This window comes from Falco punctatus (genome assembly GCF_963210335.1).
Source record: "Falco punctatus genome assembly, chromosome: 14".
Lineage (NCBI taxonomy): Eukaryota > Metazoa > Chordata > Aves > Falconiformes > Falconidae > Falco > Falco punctatus.
In genome coordinates, this window is record NC_137594.1 from 23,408,199 (window position 1) to 23,435,924 (window position 27,726).

The 27,726-nt window shown below is 51.3% G+C and overlaps 2 protein-coding genes across 29 annotated transcripts in view; both read right to left on the reverse strand.

Moving 5' to 3' along the window:
- Nucleotides 1-14,644, reverse strand: part of CARMIL2 (capping protein regulator and myosin 1 linker 2) — a 30,489-nt gene extending 15,845 nt beyond the window's left edge. For 3 of the 4 annotated variants that reach the window (XM_080364906.1, XM_080364905.1, XM_080364904.1), the window contains exons 1-16: nt 8,780-14,644; nt 7,406-7,497; nt 7,222-7,272; nt 6,894-6,953; nt 5,460-5,581; nt 5,100-5,197; nt 4,404-4,474; nt 3,679-3,752; nt 2,660-2,735; nt 2,495-2,583; nt 2,030-2,124; nt 1,435-1,868; nt 967-1,044; nt 531-607; nt 344-448; nt 20-89 (exon numbers count right to left, since the gene is read on the reverse strand). In XM_080364906.1, the coding sequence (XP_080221032.1) occupies nt 20-89; nt 344-448; nt 531-607; nt 967-1,044; nt 1,435-1,868; nt 2,030-2,124; nt 2,495-2,583; nt 2,660-2,735; nt 3,679-3,752; nt 4,404-4,474; nt 5,100-5,197; nt 5,460-5,581; nt 6,894-6,953; nt 7,222-7,272; nt 7,406-7,497; nt 8,780-8,819 (1,632 nt within the window). In that variant the 5' untranslated portion in view covers nt 8,820-14,644. The remainder of the gene's footprint in view (nt 1-19; nt 90-343; nt 449-530; nt 608-966; nt 1,045-1,434; nt 1,869-2,029; nt 2,125-2,494; nt 2,584-2,659; nt 2,736-3,678; nt 3,753-4,403; nt 4,475-5,099; nt 5,198-5,459; nt 5,582-6,893; nt 6,954-7,221; nt 7,273-7,405; nt 7,498-8,779) is intronic. The other variant, XM_080364907.1, reaches the window with a different exon arrangement.
- A 100-nt stretch (nt 14,645-14,744) lies between these two features.
- The window catches only part of CTCF (CCCTC-binding factor), a 36,707-nt gene continuing 23,725 nt past the window's right edge, over nt 14,745-27,726 (reverse strand). For all 25 annotated transcript variants that reach the window (XM_080364939.1, XM_080364934.1, XM_080364929.1 and 22 more), the window contains 9 exons: nt 26,934-27,104; nt 26,059-26,192; nt 24,487-24,607; nt 23,482-23,631; nt 21,957-22,117; nt 21,359-21,541; nt 20,818-20,953; nt 17,331-17,498; nt 14,745-16,298 (listed from right to left, as the gene is read on the reverse strand). In XM_080364939.1, coding sequence (XP_080221065.1) covers nt 16,117-16,298; nt 17,331-17,498; nt 20,818-20,953; nt 21,359-21,541; nt 21,957-22,117; nt 23,482-23,631; nt 24,487-24,607; nt 26,059-26,192; nt 26,934-27,104 — 1,406 coding nt within the window. In that variant the 3' untranslated portion in view covers nt 14,745-16,116. The remainder of the gene's footprint in view (nt 16,299-17,330; nt 17,499-20,817; nt 20,954-21,358; nt 21,542-21,956; nt 22,118-23,481; nt 23,632-24,486; nt 24,608-26,058; nt 26,193-26,933; nt 27,105-27,726) is intronic.

Below are 27,726 nucleotides of genomic sequence, written 5' to 3' on the forward strand. Positions count from 1 at the left end.
ATGGGTGCTGGCCCCTCACCTCGCAGTTGCTAAGATCCAGGTGCAGGTCACTGATGTGGCTGTTGTCTGCCAGCCCCTGCAACAATGCCCTGAAAAAGTCACCAAAGCCACCCATCGATGTGAGCAACGGGAGCACCAGCACCCACCATGGAGCACCCCACAACAGTTCAGGGAGCGTGAGCGGGGTGCTGGAGAAGACATGCTTCCCAGAGCTCTGCTTCTCACAGCTCCATCCATCCTACCCGCCAGCCCTTTCAACATGCAAAGCACTGAGCGAGGTCCCCCCCTAGACCATGCTCACCCCAAATCCATTCCTCTCGGTAGACTCACAGCCCCCCCTCACCTTACAGCATCTGCTGGCAGCTTGGTACCTGCCAGGGAGACGTGGCTGAGGGCACAGGCCTGCCCAAAAAACTCCTTGATGTCAGGGGAGATGGTTTTCACCCTCCTGAAAAGGATGGGCACAACATGGCATCATTTGCCCCCCAGCTGGGTGCCGCACTCCCCTCCCCACTGTCCTGGGGGCTTACTTGTGGGAGTACACGTTTTTGGAGAGATCCAGATGAACGAGGCTGGTGTGGCACCCATGGACCAGGGCTCCAAAGATCTGCCAGGGTGGGAACATGAGCCATGTTCAAGGAGGACTCAGCTGGTGCTGCAGCCCCTTGCACAGCTCAGGGAGGGATGGGAGATGGGACGGGACAAGCTATGAGGGGTACTAAGGGGGTGTCTGCCCCATGCTGGGGTTCCCTTCTTCGTCCTGCTGAACCCTGAGCTCCCCACCCACCCACGGCAGTGGGCACAGAGCGGGACGACGCTGGGCTGGCTGCCCGCTGCCCCACACGCCCTGTCCCCGCGGCCCCGTGCCAGTGGGATGGGTGGCAGCACCCCCCAGCAGCGCAGCACAGTTTCAGGAGGGGGCTGGGGCAGGGACTCCTGGCCACGACCCCTCGCACGGTTACTCACAGCATCCAAAGGGCAGTCCGTGCCGGCCAGGCTGAGGTGGCAGAGTGAGCGGCACCGGCGGAGGAGGCTCTGCAGGTTCTGTCAGCAGAGGGGGCTCAGTGGCTTTGCACAGGACCCCGACCCCTGCCAGCACCCTGCAACCCAAAAATCCCAGCTCCAGCCCCCCTCCTCCCTCCTGCTGAGCACAGGGATGAATCCTGCACAGAAGGACCCAGCCCCATGCTGCTCACTCCTGGGATAAATCCTTGCTCCAGGTGGCATCTCGCACCCTCCTGCAAGGAGATGCAGGGGGACGTCCCCAGTGCATCCCTCAGCTGCTCCCAGGTAGGCAGGGAGGTGTCGCAGCTGTGACTTCCCTGTCCCTGGGTGCTGCAAGGCAGGGCGCAGACCCCAGGAGGCTGAAGCCATCCAAACCACACTGGGGACAGAGCCCAGGTAGTGTCACCCCATCACAGCCTGGGCACTCACGCTGATGTCGTCGCCAGCCAGGGTGCCAGGGTTTCCAGAAAGATCCAAGTGCCGGAGGGAGGAGCCAATGGCTTTGTTATCTGTGAGAGCCCTGCATAACGTGCTTATACCTGCCCCAGGAGAGAGGAGGATGTCTGCAGGTCCCCTGTACTGGGGGGAACCATGGGGCAGACAAAGGGACACTTTCCTACAGCTGGGGCAGCAGGACACCCTATCCTTGAAGATGCCCTTTCCAGGGTGTCCCTGCAGCCCCTCCAGCCACCCCTTTGGTGCCAACCTGGCCCCGAGTGCTGCCGTGCCCAGCCTCCCAGCGGCACCTGGGCAGGGAGCGGGATGCTGGGCTGTACCTCTGGCAGTGAGCGTCGTCCTGGCCAAGCTGAGGCTCTGCAGACCCTTGGGGCTCTTCTTCACGTACTGGCTGAAGGCAATGATCCCTGATGAAAGAGCAGAGAGCCCTGAGGGGCCGTGCTAGTGCAGCTTGGCGTCCATCCCACCCCGAGTTCCAGCCCCTGGTGGGGGACAGCTGCCGGCGGGATCTGGAGTTGAACATCAGTTCTCATGAACGTAAACTCATCCCGGCCCAGAGGTTGGGTACCTCTGTCTTCCAGCTGGTTGCCAGCAAGGTTGATAGTGTGCAGGACAGAGTCAGGGTGGTTGCTGAGTGCCTGGGCCATCCTCTGTGCAAAGTCACTGTGAGAAGAAGGGTCACTCATTGAGCAAGGTATGGCCACGTCCAGAAGATGTGGCCACCAACCCTGTAGCCTTACAGGGAAGTGCCACCAGCTCCTGCCTGCTGAACGAGTTGAGCTGGCTCCATCTGAGGAGGCAGCAGGAGAAAGCAGAGCATCTCCAAGGGCGGGATGCTTGGGCTGAACAAGGTTTTGCAGGCTGTAGGGGGTCTCTGCTCCCAGTGGAGCATGCTGTGGCCGGGACGAGGCACCAACACTCCCCTGACACATGGGTGCATGGACTCCCCTCGCTCCATGCACGAGGGGACCACCACCAGGCTGCTGAGACCCTGCTCATCACCACGCCAGCACCCTGCAACAACTTTGCTTACGCTTTCACCCCGCTGTTTTCCAGCACCAGCTCCTCCAGCATCACTGATTTGCTGAGCATGTAGAGCAGCTGCTCCGAAATTTCTTGGTTCTGGCAGGGGAGAAGAAAGCCCTTCTGGAAACCTGGCCACCTCCGGCGCACCCAGTGCTGCAGCACTGGCACTCACCAGCCTGAAGTCTTTGCAGGAGACCTTGGTGAACCACAGGTTGAAGGACAGCGCAGCGACACTCAGTGCCACATCTCTGCAGGGTGACAAGGATGACAGCATCAGGAGCCAGGCTGAGCCAAACCTGGTCCTAAACGGGTGCCCCAAGACACCCAACCCTGGGGTGCCCCAAGAGTGTTCAGTGAAGCAGGAATGGGGTCCCTGAGTGGGCAGCCCACACAGGGCTCAGCTTTCCCAGATTATTCCCTCAGGGAAAATAAAATTAATGAAAATATTTGCATGCTTCTGTCAAAACCTCTGGTGTTTTTTTTCTTTTTAATTCTGAGCTCTCACGTAAAGAACAGCACAGGTTTTGCTTGAGTGGGAACAAATTTCTTTTTGACTTCTGGGTCCAAAGACATTTCAAAAACTGTCTCCTTTTTGGCCAACTGCACACAGATCCTCTGTTCCCCAAAAAGCTCAGCCCAGAACTCTGACTCGCTACGCCCCAGCGCAGCGGCTGCCTTCCCCAAGCCGAGCCCTTGCTCCACCTTCCTTGGGATGGAGACACAGCTGAGACCCACTGGGAGAGCTCTGGGCACAGCCTGAGCCGGCGGCACTGCTGTGGGGTTACAACAGATGTCTGGGGGGCTGGGAGGAGCAGCATCAAGTTTGGGGGAGGCAAGTGGCACCAGCTGCTTTGCATAGGGAAACACCTGACAGCCACGAGCTGCAAGAAGCTGCCGTGACGTTTGGTCCTCACCCCTGTGAGCAGCCCACAGGCTGGGTGAAGTGTTAAAAACGAACAGGGAAGCTGCCCGGCCTCCCGGGGCCGTTGTCCCATGGGATGGGGCTCGTGGTGTCTGGTGCGGGGGAGCGTCAGCCTGCAGATGTGGCATCCGTGGAGCATGTAAAGCAATAAAAGCTTCTAACATGAGCAGAGGAGTGTGTTGGGCCATCCCTGCATCTACAGCAGGGAGGATGAGGACGAGTGCTCAAGCAGCAGAGGGCACTGAAGGCAGCATGGCTGGCAGACTGACCGGCTCTCCAGGTGGCTGAAGTCCAGCAGGTTGAACTCACGGCAGTCCTGGCTGTGGTAGATGTTGTCCACATCCTGCCCGGATAGATGGACACATAGATCAGGCTCAGTGACTGGTCTTGGGGAGGGCTCGGGTGCTCAGTGCTGCTGGAGGGAATTGAGCCCTTGGAGACCCTCCCTGGGGAGCTCCTTGCCCAAACCCTCCCCTGATGCTGTGGCTGACCGGGCACATGTCCCACGTTGGTGGGACAGCTCGGTGGGTCCTGCAGCACTTCTGCAGGGACTGGCCAGAAGAAGGCAACACACCCCCAGGGTGAGGACAATGAGGGTGTGGGAGAGGTGGGCTGGAGTCAGTCCCAGAGGCAGGGGGGGACAGCTGGTCCTGCTGTGGCTGGGTCCCAGCCAGCTTCTCCTCTGCTAGGGACATCCAGCAAGGTCCCAGATTTCCTAGGGTTCTCCTTACATGACAGTCTTGGAAACAACCTGGCCCAAGGCATCTCATCCCCTCTCGTACTTTGATTCCACCCCAGCAAGGAGCAGGAGGTATTCAAGCCAGGCAAAACTGCAGTTCCCAGCTCTGGGATGTCCCTGGTCACTGGGGTGTCCCAGCCCCGGCAGCCCCACGGGGCTGCTGCCTGCAGCGGAGGCACCCACGAGCATCCCGCTTCCCTGCCCACCAAGTGGCACACGGCAGCTGCCGCTCCTTGGTGGGACAGGCCAGCTTACCCACTGGATCTCCTCACGGAAGGCGAAGCCGTTGTAGTCACATAAAGCAGCGTAGGTCTCCGAAAACCCCCCTAATGAAGAGAAGGCAGCCTTGCTGGCAGGCCTGCCACGGGAACAGAGCGGAGAGCTTTGGGGAGGGCAGGAGGCAGGAGAGGGGCAGCGGGGGCTCAGAAGGGGTGGCGAGGGCTCTCCCTGCCCTCCTCAAAGGGGCCAGAGTGTCCTGCGGGGTTTACTGCCAGCTGAAATGATGGCACAACTCAGGGGGCTGCGGATTGCTTTGCTTGATCCGTATGGATACAAGGCAAGGGGCACTGCTGTGATGATAATGGAGGTATCCTACTTCAGACCAGGCTATGGGAAAAGCCCCGGCTCTGCAGCGATGCCACGTGACGGGGGTGGAAGCTGCATGTCCTCACAGGTGGACACTGAGCATCCTTGCCCCACAGCTGTCTTGTTCCTTTCTGAGGAACTGCGGCCCCTCAGACCTGCTCCTGCCCTGTGGGATGGGGTGGGCTGGCGGAGAGCAGACCCCTCCTAGCAGGGCTCCTTCTGCCCCAAGCCACCATGGGTGCCCTGCCAGCAGGGGTGGGGGCTGTCACATCAATGGGTGTTGGGCTGTGATGGTCCCCAGGGTGCTCCAGCCCTCCTGGAGATAATGTGCCTGGGGAAGATGTGTGTGGGGAAAAAAGGGCTTACCGCAGGGCCCAGGGCTGCTCTGCAGCATCTCCTCCAGCGAGTCCGTGATCTGCCGGATCCTCTCGTACAAGTTGGGGGGGGAGTTCCTGAGCAGCGTCCTGGGGAAGGACCAGAGGGGTGTGTGGCAGTAAGCCAGGAGAGCAGCATCTCCATCACTTTATGTTTAGCTACCACCCTTGTGCATAGGGTGGCCAGCAGCATCCCTCCCGATGTGATCGGGGAGCCACGTCTGGCCTCCATCACTGTGAGTTTCTGCTGTGAAAAGGTGCTATTGTGAACCCACCCCAAATTTGTGGTTTTTCCGAGCAGACGTTGATCTGATGCCTACACAACTATCCCTGAGGAGCAGCAGACCCTTACCCAGGAGATGAGTCTGGAAAGACCTTCTTAAGTGACATGGTGACATGGATGACAACTTGCTCCAAATCATCAAAGGACATGAACCGGAAGGCATAAGATGCTGCATCTGTTTCTATGACAACCTGCATGGTCCAAAGAATAGGAGATGCCTGAATGAGCTGGCAGCACACAGCGTCCCCAAGCCCCCAGACACAACGGTGACAGCCATCGGCTCCTCACTGCAAACACCCAGCCGCTGCCTATAAACCCAGCTGGAGCACCGTGAGCACAGGGAAGGCTGCAAGCACCAGGAATAGGATAGATATTGGAGGATAAAATAGAAGAAAGAGATCCTAACGTGCCAGAATAAGGCATAAACCTCCCCCAAAATTCAAGCTAAGCTGATGCAAAAGCAGCCCAAGGCAGTGGCATGAGAACAGCCTTGACTCTGCCTGCAGCAGCCACAGCTGCAGGACAGAGGTTTCCTCCCTGAATTTCTCTAATCGGGTTTTAAGGCTTTTTTAGCTTTCAGTTCCTACCAGGAAAAAAAAAAAAAAAAAGAAAAATCCCATGGCAACATGCTCCCTAATTTAATTACACGCTGATTGAGGCGTGGGATCGGGATGACAATTACCTGCTGGCATGGCTGCAGCAGGCAGCGCGGCTGGGCTGCCTGCACCCTGCCTGCCGGCCAGCAACCCCGGGCCTCCCACAGCCCCCCCAGGGGTCTCACCCCCGCCACCCTGGGCTCCCAACCCCAGCACCCCCTGCTCTGCCCAGCCCCTTTTTGTTCCTCTCCCAGAGCTCAGCCACGCAGAGCCTGCTGAGCAGCAGAATCCCTGTTTAGAGGCTGGGGCCATCATCACTGATGATGCTTTAATGAGCAAAAGCCAAGCTAGAAGTTAACGAGGACTGCGGCGCTGCTCCAGCCCACGCATCCAAGCCAGGGCATCCCGATCCGCCCCTCTCCTCCACGGCTCCTACCTGCCGCACGTGCCCTGCGCGCAATGCCCCTCTCTAAGAGGATTATCAGGGTTTAAAACACCCTCTTGCTAAATTTGGCTTTGCCTCCGTAAGCCAGCAAGCGTTTGTCACCTTGTCCCTGCTGAGCAGGAGGTGCCACAGCCAGGCACTGCCTGCAGCTGCTGCAGAGGAAAAGGCGCAGGCACCCACGCTCAGCCCCAGCACCCCTGGGTGCCTGCCTGCACCTCCAGCCCCGAGGGCGATACCCCAGGCGAGGCTGTAACAGGATTTCTCTATGGGTGACAAAGGGATAGACACCCCGTGGAACTCTCACAGGTCATCACTGGTGGCCCTCAGCATGCAACAGAGGGGCAGGACAGCCCCAGCTCCCATGGTGGGCTCCGGGCCAGCGTTTGCTACAGGGGAATGTGGGCACAGGGTGGGGTGGTGGGTGCCCGGGCTGGGTTTGCCACGGGTGTTGGTGCCACTCACCAAGCTGGGCTCTCGCACTGTCATCTCCCTCACCTCCAGGAAGCTGAAGGTGCTGTGAATCTGTGCGTGAGAGGAGCAGGATCAGCCCCAGCGCTGATGGAGAAGCAGGACCCAAAGGTGCCCCCTGGCTTCCACCCTTCCCCATACCCCAGGTATGTCCATGCCCAGCCATGCCCCCAGCCTTCACCAGCCCCTGACTCACCCTCCTCCCCATCCTGCTCCTGGGGACTTCCCAGACCCGGTGGTCCAGGTGCCCCAGGCTGAGCGATGCTCTCCTAGGAGCCACAGGGCTCTACCCTGTGCCTGGCACAGGGTCCCTGGCACTTACCCTCACCGGCAGCATCACCAGCAGCACGTAGGCTCGCCAGGGCGTCAGCACCTAGGCAGGGGGGGACATTGGCGTGACAAGGGACTGTGGTGACATGGCAGCCACCCCTGTCCCCTGCTGCGGCCATGAAACGGCTGCCTGGGGAAACTGGGAAAGCAGGAACCTGGCCAGACTCTGCACGTACCAAGATATAGTCATCATACTTGGATTTCACCTGCAGCTGGATGCTCATCACCAGGAGAACCTTCTTTGTTCCCAGGAAGGTGGTGATGCTCTCTGAAAAGACCAATGTCTGTGTGAAGTGAGGTGGCTGAAGCCACCCTGGTCTTCTCCTGCATGCCCTGCTGCCCTTGGGAACTCATTCCCCTACGCCCCCCCCCGAACCAACTCCTCTCCACCCACACCTGACAGGCAGCCCCTGGTTGCTCTCTCAGTTAAGCCACGTGCTTCTTCACCAGCCTTGGGTCTTATTTGCTGCTCAGGTGATAAACCCACCTTCCCATCGGCTTCAGCTTCAGCCGAGCACAGGCCTTTGGGGTTGCTGGTTTATGCTGCACATGTGCCTCGCTCGCCGGGAGCTGGTGCTGAGTGACAAGAGGGTCCTGGTTTCTCTTCCTTCATTCCCAAATTTACCACTGAGGAGCAGCTCAGCACCCAAGTCCTTCCTCCCCACAGTGCAGCCAAGGATGTATTCTGCTTTTGCAGTTTTTTGGGAACTCTCCTGGCCATCACCTGCACAGATGATTGTGTGTGCCCACCTCCCCATGTTTGCAAACCAGTCACTTGTGGACCAGCACAAGCATCGCTCCTGCCTGCTGCCTCCTGCCTTGCGCATCACCTCCCCACCTCTCCCGATTCACGTCTCTCCCTCAGAGAAACGGACCAGAACCACAGCTGTCCCTTGCCACGCAAAGCCAACCAGGTTTTTATACCACCACCGAGCCCTGCTGGTCCAGTGGCTTGAGCCACGTGTCCCCAGGGACCCACCCTGGTAGAGCTGAGACCTGGGACCACAGGGGCACAGTGACCTGGCTCCCTCCCACCCCACTGCAAGCCCCATGGGGCTTGTGAGGCTGCAGGACCCCAAGACCTTTGTGGCCTTTTGCTTTTTCAATCAAATGAGGGAAGGCTGGGAGCAGCAGTGCTTCACACATCCCCCATGCTGCTGGGAAGCCAGGCCAGGGCTGTGGGCTGTGACTCACTGGGAGGCTGCTGGGAACCCTCAGCTGGCCGGGGGACCCCAAACCCATGGGACTGAGCAGCACCACGCTGCACCCACCAACCAGGCAGCTCAAGCTGTGCAGAAGCACGTCCTTGAGGAGCCAGGCTGTTATCTGGGGATGCTTTGGCCCAAGCACCATCCTTAAGCATGTGAGTTCTGGGGCAAGAGTGGCCCTCGTAGCCCAGAACCTGCTTGGATCCCTGAACTGCAGCTGCTGAGGGACCCGAAAGCACCTCTGGCAACCCCGGCATGGCAAACCAGGGCCAAGCAGGCCCCACGCTAGCACTTTCTGTATGGCACTGGTACCACGGCAGCGCGGCGGTGGGCGATGCTTACCTTGCAGCTCAGTGGGAATCCCTCTGGGGGCTGCAGCCATGGTTGGAACCACGGGGTCACCTGCCTGGGGATGCAGGTGTCAGGGAAGCATCCCTGGGCACCGCGGGGAAAGGCACCGTGCTGGGAGGAAGCGCTGAGCTTACCCACTGGCAGCGCCGCTGCCTCGGCGCCTCCTCCCCTTCCCGGCACTCGGTGCCTCTTCCTGCCCCGTCAGGCGAGATTTACCGCCTGAGCAAGAGAAGTGAAATGAAAGTGACGGTGCCCACGGCCCACCAGCCCTGCCAGGAGGAGAGGGCATCGCTGCCCAGCCCTTCTCCTCCTCCACAGCTTCCCCTGGGTGAGCCGGGCACCCCACCGGTGCCTCCCAGCCAGGAGCAGCAGCATCTCCCCGTGGCTCCAGCCTTCCAGGGTTGAGTGCCCACGACCTCTCCCTGTCCTGCAGCCCTGCCGAGATGGTCTGTGGGGAGCTATTTCTGCCTGAAGATGGCTGGTGAGCATGAAAAGGGCAGCTCTACCCTTCCCAGTGCTGGGAGGCCAGTCAAGCCCTGTCACCTTGCCCTGGACATCTGCAAGGGGAGCTAATGAAGGATGGGTGCTGGTGCCCACTGCTGGGTGCTACAGGCAGGGCTCCTCCAGAACAGAAATGCCCCAGTGACAAAACTGTTGCCCCCAAGGAAGGGCGAGAGGCAAAGAGAGGCCAGGTGGCCTCCTTGGAGCAACAGGAGTGAGCACATCAACCGCTCCGCTCCTCAGGGAAGGCTCTGGGCCAGGCAAAAAGCCAGAGGTGCTCCAGGATGGAGCAAAAAGCTGTCCTGTGCCCTGTGCAGTGCTGGAGGAATTCCCTGGACTCAATATTTCTCCATCTTGGCTCAGCTGGCCCTCCCAGAGACTCAGGAGAAGGTGCCAAGGGAGCCACCAGAGCAGCTGGCAGCCTGGGTCCCCGTGACCAGCATCAGCTGGGACAGAGAGTGCCAGCTTGTCCCCCTAAACTGACCTTTATCCATGACCCCCCAAGCTCCAGGCTGCCCGAGCCGCAATCTGCCAGCCAAGGCCTGCCAGATGAGTCTTCCCAGATGTGGAGTAACTCAGGAGAAGGTGATCCCTGGAAAGGCTGCGTGATGTTGCTGCATGCATCTGGGGCCACAGTGCTTCTGAAACCACCTTCGTCGTGAAAGCGAAGGCAGGAGCTACCTCCCTGCAGGGCCAGCGTCTCCACAGCGCCCAACCACAGCACAGCAGCGGGGGAGCTGGCTGGGGAGAACGTGGCTCAGGGCAAGGACCAGCCTCTGCCAAGGCACCTCCTCGAGCCTCCTGAGCTACGTCAGAGGTAGATGAGCACCAGGAAGAGGAAGGGCACAGGATGTGCGCCACCTGCGTGCCACCCAACAGCAACAGCGTCCGCCAGTGACAGTCGTGGCTGGATCTATGGCTTTTCCAGGATGCCAAGAGACCAGCCTACTGGCATCTGAACTCTGAAAGGGCACCAGATCCCAGCTTTGTCACACAAGGATATTCAGGATGTGGAGAGAGCAGCTGCCCCACTGCACCCATCAGAAGATGGCTTCTATTGAAGCTTAGAAGCACGGAGGAGCTCCCAGGCAAGCTGCATCCCAGGCTCATTGCCCAGAATGCTGGGTCCCACATACAGGAACAGGCTGAGCACCAGTGCAGCAGAACATCTGCGCCAGGCGTGGGGCAGAGGGAGGCACCCACGTGCCAAGCATTCCCTGCTGCTGTGCAGGCCCAGGCATGTCAGGATGTCCAGAGCAACCCACCTCTTCTGCCTTCCCCCTGCAGAGGACATGGGCTGGGCATTTTCAGCTCCATCCTAGAGTACCGGGACCTTCCCAGAAGGAGGTCCTGGTGCTCCTCTCCATCCCTAGATCACCCTGGGGAGGTGAAGCACTTACCATGCTCTGGGGTAACAGTAGGAGCTCTTTACCCTGGCTCCAGAACACCACTTCACCCTTTCCTCTGCCCACAGCCCCCCGCAGCCCAGACCTCCCATGCTGTGCTGACATGGGCACCCAGGTGCCATCCCAGTGACCACGTCCTGTGTGCTCTCATAGTGACAGCTTCTCCCATGGCTCACGACCACTACAGACTCAACTACCACCAGAGACCACCATCACCTGAGCAGCGTTGGGTGGTGGTCACCTCTGGGTCCAACCTTCTTCTCTGCACTGGGCTAGTTAGGCTGCTCGGGGCCATGCCCAACTGAGACCAGAACATCTCCAAGGACGGAGACCCCATAACCTCTCTGGCCACCTTTTCCAATGTTTCACCACACTTACAGTCAGAAAGGTGCTCCTTAATTCCAGATGGAGTTTCCTCTGCTCTGGTTTGTCTCCATTGTCTCCTGCCCTCTTGCTGCAACACCTCCTGAAAGGGTTTGGCTCAATCTTCTCCGCACTCACCCACCAGCTATTTGCAGGCAGCACTAAGGTCCTCCTCAGTTTCTCTCCTCCAGGCTGGTCACACTGGTGTCCCATGGCCTCTCCTTGTCCACCTTGTGCTGTGGTGGGAGCTGCCCTGGGGGCCTCTGCCCAATTCACGCTGGTTCCTTGCAATGGGGAGCTGAGATGGGACTGGTTGGCCCTACAAGTGATCCCTGAGGAACAGGAACAACCAGCACCAGTTAGATGTGCTGCTGACCACACTGAACATGGTGGCCCAGTCAACTTCCGATGCACCCAATAATCCTCTTCTCCAGCCCCCATGCCTTCAATTCTGCTGTAAGGAGGCTGCAGGAGACCATGTCAAAAGCCTTACTGAAGCCCAAATGGACATTCACTGCTCTTCCCTTGCCCTCACAGCCAGCCACCTCTGTGGAGAATGCAACGGGGTAGATCCCCAGAGCTTCCTTCTTACCCTTCTTGAAGACGGGTGGGCCATTTGTCTTCTTCCAGGTGTCACGAATGTCCCTGGATCACCAGGACCTTTCAAAGATGACCGAGTGCAGTGACATCGGCTGGTTTCCTCAGCACCTGCCGATGTCTCCCTCAGACTCCACCACTAGGTTTGGACCCTGGGAGGTGTGAAGACAGACCTCACCAGCCAAACTCAAGGCAAGGGCAGCACCAAACACCTTGCTCTTTGCCATGTCCTTTGCCACCAAGCCCTCTGCTCCATTACGGAGCAGGCCTGCATTCTTCCAGAGCCTTCCTGCTGCTGCTGAAGCTCTTCTTAATACAGAAGCTGTTCTGTCCTTCACATGCTCCTCCAAGTCCAACTCCAGCTGAGCGCTGGCTCTCCCAACTCCATCCCTGCACACTGAAGCGATGTCTGCTCCTTCAGGGCAGCCCGTCTCTGCTTCCACTCTCTGCATGCTTCCTTTTCCCCTTCCTGCTTGCCCACGCTGGCTGCTCACCACACCTGCCTGACCTCCCGCTGAAGACCTCCTTGGATTTTGCAGAGCTCCGGCCCATGTTTCAGTCTGCTCCTAAAGGCATGCTCAGACCAGCAAACCCACCGCAGCTCTTGTCCTGCGCCCACCAGCACAGTTCAGGATAGCGTGGGACAGCCAAGTCCACAAGCCTGCGGTAACGCCAGCGCCGGTTTGGATTCTGCCCACCTTCCATGAGCCTTGCAGGAGTGAGGCAGCTTGGGAAACATGGACCGCTCTGTAAGGGTGTCCCTGTGTCCCCATGTCCCTGTGTCCCCCACCTCTTAAGAGGCTCTGCCAACAGCTGCCACCCTCCCCTAGTCTCCCTGAGCTGTCCCCTAATGTCATCTTCTCACCTGCTACAATGATGTGAAGACAAAAGAATAGAAAGAGATCATTAATTTTTCCACCAGGGAGGCAGAAGCGAGCATGCCACGGTTTGCATCAACAAAGCCTCATTCTTGGCACCCTTGGCTAGAGAAGTGGGCTCGGACCCGCCCTTAGGAGTGCAGGAGGGGTTGGTCCCACGAAGCTGGGGAGCCCTCAGCCTCTGGAAGCCAAGAGCTGGCTGCAGCAGTCGCGTGGAGCCAGTCTCAGCCCCTCTCCGTCCTGATGCCGCTCTCCAGCATGTCCCCAGGACAGCAGCCCAAGTGGCTGGCTGAGGCAGCGATGCTCCTCGGTCCATACGAGCCCTGGCTTTTCACTCATGACCCAGGACGCAGCTTTCCTACTGCCGGTACCAGCACTGGGGTTGAGCCGAGTCGTTCTGTCCACGTTCAGGCCCAAGGGAGATGCCCTGGATGCACGCCCTCAGGAGTGGGCTGGGATGTTGCTCTGCATCTCTCCAGAGAAGCTCCAAGGGCAGCTCAGACGCCTGCAAGAGGCACCCGAGCAGGGACACCTGCCCAAGGCAGAGCCGCAGCCCACAGAGCAAAACCTGGGCTGCCCAATGGGACTATTGACAGAGCAAGCACAGAGAAACCGGGTCAGCAGAGCAAAGCAGCACGCCTGGCTGAGGGAGAACGGAGGATGGCTGCAGGATGACTGCCCCCATCCCCACTAAACCCTCGCCTGGGTCTCTGGAGAAAGTTCAAATAGTGGTCCCCAGTAAAATGATGCTTAGAAATCATTCCCTCAAACAAGCACAAGAGAAGCCTCCACCTTTGGAGACCAGCCTCGCCTCCCCAGGCCCGCTGCACCACCAGCAGATCAAAGACTACTCAGGAGCCACCACACCTGCAGCCTTTGGACACATACACCTCTCAGGGTCTCTTCCTTCCAGCCCACCACGAAGCTGTCCACACATAGCCGCTGCCTCCAGCCCCTTGGAGCTCCGGGAGCTCTGGCGCCACGTGCCTTGGGGTCACACAGGTACGGCAGCACCAGCTGCTGCACACAGGGCTGGTGGCAGCGCTGATGGAGACCGGGGAGGCCCCTGCCAGAGCACGTGGGACATCGCCTCGGGGCTCCATCACCGGCTAAACAAAGCAGCTGCAACAACCTTCACACCCCACTTGCCAGCAGCGCGCTGAGCCACGGGTTTGAGCAGTGGCGGCAGCACGCATTACAGATCCCGGGACACCCTCGGTTCTCCAGCTCACCATAAAACCTCCCTGATGCAAAATCGCATCTTCAGAGCACTGCCTCCATCAGAAACATTCTTGGGCTTCTGAGTACACAAGGTCCTTGTCCAACCAAGAAAGCGCTCGAGGATTTACCAGCTTCTGCAGCCAGACCTGGTCCTTTCGTGCCAGAGCAGCCCTCACACTCACCTCTCCCCTCCGCCGAAACAAGACTCCACCTGGCTCAGGACTGCAGGCATCGGCCCCTGGGCAGCTTCTCCCACCATCCTTCAGGATCAGAGATAACAGTCACTACATGTTTGTTGACTAGTTAAGTCTAGCAGCTCTTGTGCTTTTTAAGATTTTCTTTTAAGTAAGTATTGTGCAATTTGCATCAACTCCCATTCTGAAGGCAGCAGCGCGAGGGGTACTACCCTTAACTTACACAGTGCGCAGCCACCCAACTGCTTAACTCTCGGTTGGCTCTTTAAGCTACTTTCACAGGTTAACTAAGAAAAGATACACCACAGAAACTCAGTACCTACATATCAGCCCCATTTTCCAAAATGAAACAGAAATAGCATTCCTGCTATCTAAACCATCGGCTACAGTCATTTAAACTCAACAGCCAAACACACAAAAGCAACAACGACTCCCACATGCCTTTAGCTCAAGGTGTTACACCACATCCTCAGCCTGGCACATCTTACGTTGCCTCTCCGCTACACGCTCCTCCGTGCAGCCCCCGCTGAGTGAGCGGCTTAGACCCCTGCTACACAATGGAAGGAGACTGGGACCATGCACAGGCTTCACTGCAGTAGTAACACTTACACATGCAGTCACCTGCGGCCAGCACCGGGCAGCACACCCACATTTTGTGTCAGACAACCTTGCATTCGGCGTAGGGCAGAGGGAACGTGCACAGCATCCTTCTCTGAGGAGCAGCTTTACGGGCTGGGGATCACTGCCAGCTCACACCATCAATATACACAAAGAAAGCAGCCAGTGAGCACACATGTTAATCCATTATTATTTATTAGCTGTACAGCAGTATATTCTCCTTCCCAGCTTTCAAACCCCATTACATATTTTATAACAGTATTTTTCCCCATGTTGGCTTCCTAAAATAATGAAAAATATCACACAGTACAGCTAAGTACAAAAATGCATCAACCTAGAGTCTGATAGCTAAACTGATAGCTCTCTTAAAAGCGATACATAGAAGAAAAATTTGTTTGAAATCAGCAAGACTGAGGCTCTATAAAAAGCTTACATATTTTAACATGTGACAGTCCATATACAGGCATCATTTGTATTTCACATTATTCCTTTTTTGTCTTTATCAGAGATCCAAAATTGTATAATTACTGACCTATTAAATTTCCTGGCCCAGGTTGAGGGCTGCAGTGACCCACTTATAAATCACCACTTCTGCCTTAACATAGAATTCAAACACAAAATACAACTACAAGATAGAGCAAAGAAAATGTAGTCGTGAAATTATAACTCAAAAAGAAGGTTAATTATACATGTTTCAAATGCCAGTTTTGTGTGCTTCAAAACCAGATTTCACATGTGGGTTTCTCTTGTTCTGCAAGCAATAGTCTGGGTACGTCTCTTCTCTATGTGATTGGTTATCAACAGCTTTTCCAACATTTACACTCTATCAATTCTCATCACTTAGTCTGAAAGGAATTAAAATACTGGGGTTTATTTAAACTGCATTTTTGCATAACTCTTAATTAATGGAAAAAGATTAAAATGTAAAAAAAAGTTATTTACAAGCTTGACCATTACAGAAATGCTTTGCAGAAAGCAAAGCATATTAAGGACATAAACCAGTTGGAGCATGCCAAAACTACCGTGTGCAGCTGACTTGGAGAACCGGAGCTAGTCAGTGGGGAAAAGCAAAAAACATTTTAAAAGCCTAGAAACCTCCCAAGTCTGCATGTACAGTTAAAAACACTACTGAGAGAAGGAGGCTCGAGGACTCTGGGAACTGGAAGGGCAAGTCCGGAGCGGCTTACCACCTACTCTAGTCAAGGCTTCCACTTTTGTATATTAAAAGTTGGTGCATGTAAACATGGCCCTTGGACCAGCTTTACAATGCGGTTCAGAGCAACACTAAATCAAGCATCTCACAGGAAACCCTCAAGGACTCCGAAATATTTCCTAATGTTCCATGGTCCTGTAATGCTAACATAAAACAGCAAGTTCTAGTTAAATCACATTCTAACATCATTTTGAAGTTTTATTTCCCAGTATGTTTGGTAAAATGGTCTAAAATGATGCATTTCCCAAAGCCAAGAAAAAAGATAAAAGGAAAAATAGATTTGAGCCGCTTAAACACAGCCCAGGCCAGTTCAGTGAGCCAGCATGGTCTTTCTCCATCACCGGTCCATCATGCTGAGAATCATCTCAGGAGTGAGGTCTCCGTTGGGAGCTTCCACTACAGCAGGCTGAGCTTCCTCCTCTTCCTCTACTGTTTCCGCATCAGGTTCTTTCTTTACTTCAACTATAATATTTTCAATTTCACCAGTGTTCTGGTCTTCAACCTGAATGATTGCTGCAGCTACAAGGGCAGAAACAGAGCAGGAGGAAGGAAACAACAGATTATTTTTTTTACTGGTTCCAGAGCTGGCCTGCACATCTCATCAGTTAACTTTTCAGTAGATACTCAAGACTTTCCGATGGCAAGGGAAGATGGGCCCACAGCTCACATTCCCACATTAGTGGGGAGAGATTCAACCAGCCTCATTCATCCAAGCATCTCCGTCCTTGCCCCTGTATGAAGATGTGCTACCCCTGCAGCAGTCCCAGTATGCCTTCTGAAATTAAGACATTATTCAAACAACCAATTTTGTAGAGTAATCAAATGAGATCACATCAATGTATGGGCGTAAGGCAAAACTTCAAATTCAGGGGAATCCCGTGATGCTAGCAACAAATTCCGCATACAATGATTCCACAGGCTGTAATTCTAAGAAGGCCACACTTGCAGCACTGAATAGGCAGGCAAGCCACTACCCCTTGAAGGAACAAGTCTGCCCATCCTGCTTTGTTCCTAGAATTTATTTACTTAGACTTTGCACAGTTACCGCTGTCTATTCTTACAGAGAAAACTCTGCAGAGTTGCAACAATCTCTGCACTGATGCTATGCTCAAAACTACAGGCCTGAAGCACATTCGTATGTATGAAGCATACATACAGTACCTATGTAGATCTGCAAAAGTCTACACAGGTAAGCATGTCACAGCAACTGTACTAGCAGTTGCTTTACCAGGAACCATACACTACTAGAGACGTAACTGGTGCAAAAAGCAGCAAGCAGTTTGCACATCTATGAATAGGAATAATACTTAAAGAAAAAATAACATCCTCTCCTTTTAGTACAGTCTGAGGTGGCTACGTTCTCTCATGACCAGGAAACCCTTGCAACAAACATCATGTAAAAGACGAGTTCTTAAAAAGTAGATAGTACTTGTCTCTACTTTGCTAAGTAAGCTCACTTGGGGGGGAGTAGCTTCCTACCAGAACTGCCAAATCCAAGGAAAAAGCAGCTCAAGCAAGCAGTGTTAATATAAGCTTCAATTAGTGACTTACGCTGGGATTGTTTTGGTTGGGTGGCAGCTTTGCCTGGTGGTCTTCCTCTTCGTTTCTTACTGGGAGGTGGTGCAGGAGCCTCTTGTTCAACTTCTGGTTCAGCCTCAATTTCTACCGCTGTCTCCTCCTCATCTTCATTATCATCCAAATCTGGTTCAGCATTTTCCTCTGTAAGAAACACGGTACCAAGTTAGGTCTTCAGTTTAAACAAGAATGAAACACATCCATCTACAGGAACTGCCGTCAAATCTTCATCCAAAGAGAGTCAAATCTGACAAAAAAGGCAAACACGGCCTTTGTCAAGAAGCTGGTGGCAAAGGCTGTTAGTCTGTTACCCTCCTATTAGACAGAACAAGTTGCCCTTCAGAAAGCAGAAGGAAACATGGTCACATGAGGTCATGCAATAAAAGCTCCTCTGCACATCCACACAGGAACCCAGAGAGACAATGGCAGAAGGGGGACCAAATAATACACTGCTGGGCTACTTCCCAGGCCCATCAGAGGAGCTATTGGCCCATCTAAGTCCCACCTGCACAACTCAGAGGACCACCGGGGCACAGATGGAGGGGAACCCAAATCAACTTCTGAGGAACATCTTGTCCAGGCCACTTCCAGGAGAGCAATCAGCCCCAGCGGTGAAACCCACCACCACGAGTCACCAGGAACAGCTCTCCAGATGACCTTTCAGGCTAAGGGTATGGGGGAATTGCTGGCTAGGGGTGGGACACATAATGGGATGCAGGGGAAAGGCAGTTTTGGATCACAGAGGACTACTTACAGGGTACTTAGAGGCAGCGGCTGAGGTGATTTGGAGAGGATTGAGCATGGGGAAAATAGAGAGGCAAGAAGATAAAAGGGGCCAGGCACATGTAAACAGTAGTAGCAGCCACTACAGTATCTCTATAAAACACCAGAACTCAAGAGGGATGCACAAGCAAGTTCCCTAGACCTCAAGAAACAGTAATGCCATACTTCAGTCCTTCTCTGTGAAGTATGTAGAAAACCAGGGTAGCAGCTCCCAGACACTGGTACTTAACGTCCAAGCCCTTCAAATCTCAAGTTGAATATGGAAGAACACCACAAAACTGGGGAGTTCTTAAGCATCACAGGTGAGCACAGGTCTGCAGACCACTCACCATGCTTTCCACAGTTATCAACATACCAACTAGCGACCAAAAGGATCTTCCCCAAGACCTCTCTTCAGAGGCAGGACAGGTCGAATGCAGTTTATTTGATGAGACCTTGTCAACTCAAAGAATTTAAGATGGCACACCTCCTATTTGCATCAACTCTTTGCACCTCACTGCGTTTTGGAGCCGATTCCAACCCAGCAGTTCACATTGCAGGCTCTGGGTTTTTTTGAGACTTATGTTGTCACCTGAGCTTATTGTTGTTCTACATGTTATTCTTCAGAACACTCCTTAGATTTACTAGGTTCGCACCATCAACGTGTTCAGAACGCCCCCGGGCAAAACCAAAGCAGACAAATAACAGCAGCAGATGCTGAACAGGGTAACGCTGTTTGGACAGCAAAATGATTACCCTCAGATCTGTAAGGGCACCCACTGCATAAACCAGCAGCTTCACTCATGAACACAAGGGCTGTTGCCTAAGGCGTACTTCTGGTTATCTGGTTAACGGGGGCAAACCCCAAACAAACTGCCCCTTACATATACCGAGGCACGTATATACGCTGCGTTATTTTACACGGTCATGCAAGGAATACTCCCAAGCCAAATTTCTTTCATTTACTGGATTTCTCGGGTCCCACCTTTTACACCTTCTTTACTTCCCCCACCTCAACTCAATGCCTGTCAACTCACAGTCTGTCTAAAGTTGGGTAGACGGGCCAGATGGGAGACAAAATTATCGTTTGCTATTTGGTACTTTTCCCATTAGCACAAGACAAGTCTGTTTTGTCACAGCTTTGCTCACCATTTTTAGATATTTAGCAGTTGCCAAAAGTCACAAAAATGCAGATCTAGGGGTAAACACACTACTAAGTAAGGCAATTCTCCTGAGAATGCAGTTAGGACCTCTTTCTTACCCTGCTGAGCTCACACTAGTCAATTCTTCATGTTTATCAAACGACTCCCGAGGAAGTGAGCCCAGACTTGACAACTGCCCTGAGGCTGAAGGGACTCTCCCTGTCATAGTGTCTGAGCCACAATCACACAATGCTCATCATCAATTTACCTAACAGGTATGACTTTGGAGCAGCTTCCCCAAAAAACTGTTTTGAACCGAGACCATATCACCTAACTAAAGTTTGGGGTTTCAGAATGGGCTAAACTCCCACAAAAGCTACAAATCAGATATTAAAAAACCAGATACTCCAGAACCCCACATTTTTAATTACCTTCCATCAAGGCAGTTATTTTGCTCTGCCTCCACAATCTTTTCATATTTTAAATGAACAATTAGTTACATATGCTATGTTCAACTAACTATTTTTTTTTCAAATATCTACACAAACATGAGTTTAAACACTTATTTCTGTAGAGGTTTTGCAGTCAGGTTTGCACATACCATTTGACTACTCATCTTCTAAAACATGCTGCCACATAAGGATTTCAGATACACATTCTCTAGCCAAAATGATCTCTGTTCTCCCAAGCAACGCCCCTTGATTAATTACATAAAGCACTCCAGATAAAAGGCTAATCAGCAACATTGCTTTTGCAGAATCATCTTTGAACTGGTTGGTCTCGAGGCTCTGCTTGGATTTTCCTGGTAAAGACATAACCAAGTTTTCCCTCTGCCAGGAGGGAGGACCCTGGCTGAGTTTCTCCTTCACAAAGAGTCCCGCGGCGAGGGCGATGGCTAGGGACAGTAGCCACCCTATTAAAAATTGCACCTAACCCATCCTCTGGCACACTGTCCGGCAGGTCAGAGCCCCCTGCCCCCAAAGCCGTCCCCGAATACCAACACACGTGCAAACACGCCTGTGAAGTAGAAGACACCACCAGCTCGTCCACCCTTTGTCTCAGCACAGGCCGCAGATGGCCAGCACCACCTCCACCGTTCTCCCAGGTGCCACCAGCCGTCCCCCACAGAGGCAGCCCAGCCTTCCAGCAGCTGGGTGTCTGGACATGCCACACGATGATACCCAGCAGCAGCGAAGGCAGAGCAGGTACCACTTCATGCAGCGCGTCACAGACACACAGAGCTGCTTTTGGGACACTGAAAACATGACCAGAGAACATCACAGAGAACAAACAGGACAGGAGCTGCACAGCCTAGGCAAGGTGTGGCAGACTGGGGTTTTTTCAGCAACTCTGTCTTGGAAAAGGCCCAGGACAGCAGGATCCATACTGTCCTCACAGGGAGTCACCTCTGCACTTGGCCATGTACTACCGTTTTATGCTTGCCAACGAGATAAAAGCCTTGCAAGAGCCAGAACAAACCTGCAGAATGGGCAAACTACCAGCTAATGCAGTGAGTCACCAGCCCGTTAATTCTCAGCACATACTGAGCTGTTTCTTACCACTATCAGAGGAATCTTCTTTCTTAGTCCGCATCTTTCTCTTCCGGCCACGCTTGCCCTTCTTTGTCTCTCCTCCATTCTCTCCTTCCCCACCATCTAGGCCAGAGCAGTTATCAGCATGTCTGGCCATTGTGTTCTACTCGGTGGAAGATCAAAAACATAAGAAAAAATACAACATGCATTGAATTCAAGAACAGACGTTCTGGCTCTAGTTTCAAGCGTGCTTTTGGTAATAAGGCTTTTTTTTTTTTCCAAGGAAGACTATTTAGGGGAAATGGGTAAACCATTAATTTATTCATAAAGTTGTATTTCCACATTGCTCATGATGTTAACACTAACAGATGCCGGTACTAATTCTGAATTATACCAGGTCTCCCCCTCTTCTCTTTTCCTCTCGGAAAGATGTGTCCTGTTTAAAAGATCAGTATAGTGCCCTGTACCCCACCCACCTTTCCTTTTGGGTAAACGTATTCCCCTCCCCTCGGTTAGAAGCCTCATTCCACCCCAAAACCCCACAATTCAAAACAGTGTACTCTCTTACCCTGCGAGTGAATGTTTTGCCACACTTGGAGCACACAAAGGCAGCAGGGACAAAGTTGGGATCGTGATACCGTTTGAAGTGCATATCAAGAAGCTGTTTCTGACGGAAGGTTTTATCACAATGGCTACAGGCATAAGGCTTTTCTCCAGTATGGGTCCGTTTATGCATGACCATGTGCCGCTCCTGACAGGGACAAGCAAGACAGGAAAAGCTGAGAACTCAGACATATGAATACAGAAGAGTGAATTTCAGCTAAGAGGAGGCCAAAACTTTATCCTTAATATCAAGGAAGGGATGATTCTGCAGGAACGCAAGAAATTCTGGATTGTGGCACAATTCAGTCCCAGCTACTTCCCTTCTAGATGGACTCATGCCTTTGTCAACAGATACATCAAGATACAACTTAGATCGTACTTCTCTACAGGGGAGCACTACACCAACAAGCAAAGGCCACTGAACCTTCCTTCACACCCTTCAAAAGATTCAGAGATCTGATTTCATCTTGAAAGCTGGTCAAACATGACGGATTAAGTTTCCACCTTATATTTTTAGCTCCTGTTCTAAACACTATTAGGGGGTGCCAGTCCCACCAGCATACCTGTCTGCATGCATAATCGCACTGGTCACACTTGAAGCGCTTCTCATTCTTGTGAGACTTTTGATGCTGTATGAGGGCATACCGCTCATGAAACACAGCGTCACAATAGCGACACTTCTTGCCCTGTTCGATGTAGGAATGCTGCTTTCGCAAATGGACACCTAGGAACAACAGAATCAAAGGCTTTAATCACCATGGTTTTCCAAGCATGACAGACTAGACTCCTTAGCGATCTTCCCTCTACACACTCTTGAGCTCAAGCCAGGAAAGTAAAATAGTTAATCTAGGATTCAACTAAAAACCAAAAAGACTCATAAATAAAAGCAACCCAAACAAGTTCTAGACAGAAAGGTCTTGCACAAAAACACCATCAAGTGTTTTCCATGGAATTCTAGATTTGGTCATAAGTCGCAATCTGTGCTGATACAACTGCATTTGGTAACATATGACTGTCATAATAAAGCATCTGGTGGACCGTTATGTTCAAGACTACACCAAATTGCCTGGATACAACCAGAAGCTAGGTAATACACTGGGAGAAACAGTATTTTCTGCAGGATTAGAAGTCAGAGTGACAGGGCTAGAAGGCAACAGGGATACCAGCAGATAATCCCCAACAGAGGTTCTAGTCATTTCTTTAAAATCCTCCAACTAAAAACACATCACAGCTGCATGAGGTAGCTTAGGGTAGATTAGAGTATTAATAGAAAAAAAATTCTTCATAATGACGTGTTTTCCTCCGTTGTAAACCAGCTTGTTTGCTCCTTACATCAACTGACTGCCATCTTCTCAAACTGCCTCTCACTGTAGCACTCTACGCTCGTCTTTACTGGAAGGAAGCCTGCCATTACTTGGGTGATATTCTGTTTATAGACAGAAAGTTCTGCTAAATCGTGGGTTCTTCCTTCTCCTCAGCTGCTCTGGGCACGATACTATCTTTCATCTTCTCGTAGAATATAAAAAAGCTTGCCTGCCAGAATCACACTGCGTACTGCTCACCAGATCAAGACTTTCCCACTGCAAGGACTCAGGGCTTTTGTGACAACTCAGTCTCTCCTATTCTGCCTGCAGCACACAGCTCCACATCCTGAAAATTAAATTATTTCATCTAATTCAAACCTTTAGCTTGATGAAAATATCTCCGCATGAAACTCAATAGCCTCCAATGTGCAAGCAAAGTCACCTTTCAGTTTTTGAGGTGCCAATCCATATACAGCTGTAACCTCAGCCCAAGCCTGATAAATGCCTTGCATCTATGGGCCTGAAAACAGTAACTTGCCTCATATGCTTGGACAACATGCTACATTTTCAAATAATGAAAAGAAACAAAAAATTCTTATAGTTTGCAGCAGCTATTGTAAGCGAACAGTGTGTATATACCGGGTACACATCTAAGCCTGTGCCTCATGTCACACAGGTACCAGAAGCAGTAGGTTAAGAGACAGCAGTTGGGTTATATGAACTCTAATTCTCATAAGTGTTTTGTAGAATCTTCACCAAACGGCCACTTTTGTGAAATACATACCCAAGTCGCTCTTTCTTGCTATAACAGTATCACAGTGAGGACAGTGAAATTTGGCCACATTCTCTGTGTGCTTCTGCAAAATGTGCATCTTCATGGTACCACTCTGAGTGAAGCGAGCATGGCAGATGTAACATTCATATGGCTTCTCTCCTTCAGTAACAGAAGGAAAAAAATAGCCCAAGTGTTTTTGTTAAAAAGAAATCTCACCAAGAAGCCTCAAACAGAACAACCTCCCAGAAACTTGCAACAGACAGCTAGTTGATAGAAACAGTAACTAGAAAGCGCTCAATAACATCCCTTCGTCTATAAGTTTTAGCTCCAGTACACATCCTTCTACAAAAAGACCTGAGTTCAACCTTTAGGCAAACAAGCTAAATTATTATACTTACTCTGAGAAATGCATGAAAGACCTACGTGCAGGCTGCCAGAAAACAGCAAGCGGCATCAGATTTTTTGAGGGGCCAGGATTCTGAATGCTCATGCATATATGCAAGGGCATTCCCCCCCCCCCTTCAGTTTTAGCAACATGATTCATTTACCCAGTACACTGCGCACCAGTAACATCCCGTGCTAAAACCATCTTGACTTCTACTGAAGAAAAAATTTAGGATCTTTATGAACTAACATGCATGAGATGGTTTTGCAACTACATTCAAGCATGAAACTGTAAATGGTTACAATCTTCAACTGGAAGTGGAACACTCATAACGGAAGTTTCTTCTGTTCATACCACAAGTGCATATATTTTATCATGTCACAGTCAGACTGGAAATCGGAATCCTCCAAGCTTGTATCTCAGTGCGGCAATTACTATCAGCTTATGAATTTACTAGCGCTCACAAGTCATGGTGCATTCTCTTCAGCTACAGGCTTTAAAAAGGTTTTATATTGAACTACAAAATAGCATTTCTTTTGCTGTTTAAGTGTTGGCACACATTGTGTGCAGCCTCAGCACTCTTGACACTAAAATGTAAACACCACACTAACAAAACATGGCATCAATACCAGAGTGGGTCCTCATGTGTCTCTTCAGTTTGTAGGTATCCCTGCTGGCATAGCTGCACAAGCTGCACTGGAACGGACGCTCTCCGGTGTGAGAACGTATGTGGCGTTTCAATTTGCTAACCTGGCAGGCAAAAGCAAGACTGAAGTTAGCATAGATGGAGCAGGTCAGATTGCCAAAAGTATAAAGAATCAGTCAAGAGTTTAAGGTAGTCTGTTTTTATTTTTATCTTGCCACTAGACCAAGTAAGCGTGTTTCAATGCCATTCTCACACTGCCCACAGCCACTCGCTCCTGCCCACTCCACTCCACCTCCCAACCTCATTCCCAGTCCTGCTTGAAGCATGTTCCCACACTCAGTGCAGCCTGACTTAATGTCCTGTGCTCACCTCAGCATCTGAAGACATGTTAAAATCTGAAAGTACTCTGGAAACACCCAAGAAAGTGTTCTGGGAAAGCACGCACCCAAAGAACATTGAGGGGGTTAGCATGCCACGTACAGTACCTCTTTCTCCACAGGGTGCTTTCTTGGGTCCTCTCCAGTTACTCTGAGAGGTAAGATAAATCAATTTCTTACCAAGAATGACAGAATTCTTGGCCTCCAGTCAACAGGGTGACTTAATTCCTTTCCTCTCCTACTTTTATTTAGAAGGTACAAACCCAGCTCAAAGGTCAGCAAGAACACAAATGTTAAGGCACTTTCTACTTCAGCCTGACCACACCGCTTAATTACCAACCTATGTCTACGAAACGCAGCAAGAGCTCACATAAGGACCAACTTGATTATTCTTTCCTAATTCATACTATGAAAACCACTGCAACACAATTTATTCAGCTTTCAAACCACAGGACCTGGAATTACAGCACTGCAGTCACAGCATGGCTAGGAAAAAAGCTCACAGCCCCTACTCAAGCTCTCCTACTGTAGCCTTCTTCCACTGCAGACATCCTTTTTTTTTTTTAAATTATGTTGCTTATCACCTTGCTCAAATTTCCAATCACAATATAAAAGCTGTTACTTATGCACCAGGACAATACTGCATAGGGGACAGCGTTCAACGAAGCTTAATCTGCTCAAGCAAATTAGACAATCACCCAGTATTAGCAAAACTGCTTTTCACCAATATTGAGGCAAAGGCTCATTAGTTTTGGCTACAGTCACCTTAATGGCATAAACAGACAGTGTGCAGGATGCACATTTCTAAAGTGGGAGGGTGCCCCTTGTCTGAAGGTACACCCTACTGCAGTATGAGGTGGCTGCTCCCTTCAACACGGAGCACACTACAGTTCCTGCAACCATCTTAAAGGCCAAATAATTTAAGACACAATGACAACACTGCTATCTCCAAAGAGGAAGTGGGCATCACCTAGGATTTCTATGCATAAATGCTCTCAAACTGTTTTCTCATTAACTGAGGAAACCCCAGAGCAGACCTGGTTTATAACTTTTTTTGCTCAGAGCCTCTTAAACAACTGGGCAAAGAGGAAATGGCTAAGAGCAGTTTATAACAGATGGTGAACAAGCTTTGAGGCATGCAAGGAAGCATTCAGCACTGTAACAATTAACCAACATACCTCCACACTAGCATAATCACACATTGAACATTTGAATGGTTTCTCATGGGTATGTTTGTAGCGGCGATGCCGAACCAACTCTCCGCTGGTCACGAAGGCCATGTCACAGTCCGGGCACTTGTGGGGGCGAGTACCTAATTGTTCGCAGTGAAACAGGAAGATGATGACTTTGATTTAGTGACAAAAGAAAATACAGGACAGAATTTTTGTGGTAGTTTGTTGGTTGTGTTTTTTTTTTTTTTTTTTTTTTTTTTTATTAAAGCGAATCAGCCACATTGCTTGTATGTTGTGAAAGTTTAGGTTAGCAAATAATACCCAAGAGTCTGAGCTTTTGTGTAACTAATGGATTGAAGATCTTAGAGAATTAGTATCCTATCAGCGAGGAAACTGACTCCATTGTTTTTGTATCAGTTGGTCATTTACACATTTCAAATCACCCAGTCAGACATAACAGAAGTACATAGAGAAAACAAGGGATATGAATTACACTTTTTGGCAGAAAAGTCACAACAAGCTTAAATCTAATTACAGTTCAACTATCCATAGTTTTATACCAGAAAATCAGTAAGAAGCACAGAAACATGCTACAGTTCCTAGTCATGCCCAAGACAAATCGAATATTTCTGTAACTTCAGGTAATTTCACATCAAGCCCAAGAACAGTTTTATCCCTGTACACAGGACAAGCTGTGCACCTACCTGACCAGGCAGAAAGCTGCATTTGTATGAGAAACAAACAGCAGCACTGCATAGTTTCTCTCTTTTTAGTTTGTTCCATAAGAAGAATTAGATTTAAGATAGATCCATCGTGGGTTTACTTCTGTTCTAACAGCAGAGCAGATCCTAGAAAAGCCATGTACGCAAAAGCAAGAGTACCTGTGTGAGTGTTGAGGTGGTTCCTCAGCAACGTGACTGTCCGGAAAGCCCTGCCACAGAGATGGCACTTATGTGGTCTCTCATCAGTGTGGCTTTTCATGTGGCGGTCCAAGTTGGAACGACGCGGACAAGTGTAACTGCACAGTTCACACTGGAATGTCTTCTTTACACCTAGCCATGAAGAAAATAATCTTAATTCTTCACAGTACTGTGGTCTACTGCATAATGTAAGAGAGCAGCAGGGAAAAGGAAAGATTCTTGGGGACTTAACTACTACAAGGAACCATCATAGAACATCTGAAGTTCGAAGTGACCCATGCACCATGAAATCCAACTGCATATACTTAGGAACAGTCATTGCCTATGGCTGGCTTGCATTCAAGTTTTATTAGTATGCCAGCACTCAATGTTCCTTCTCCACTCTAAAAACGGTTCCTTAACTTACAGTTTTAAGAAAAATAAAACATACCTATTGCTGTATTTTGCACCACCTACCTTACCCAGCAACTGGTTAGGAAAAAAGCCACAGAACTAATTATACTGTTGGTTCCTGATGTAAACCATGTGTGCACAAACTCTTACGTCAGTATTACAGCAGAGAGAAGAATATTTTCAGCTGTAGTTATATGGGAATACCAATACCACAGCATCATGCTCGAGGAAAATGAGCCCCTTTATAACCTGGATGGAGGAGCTAGGAGGTTCACCCAAGAAACAGAGCTCAGCGCTGTTATACAAAGAGTAAATGACACTGGGCATGTCTGCTTTCCTCCCACTTGCATCTACCCAGTCA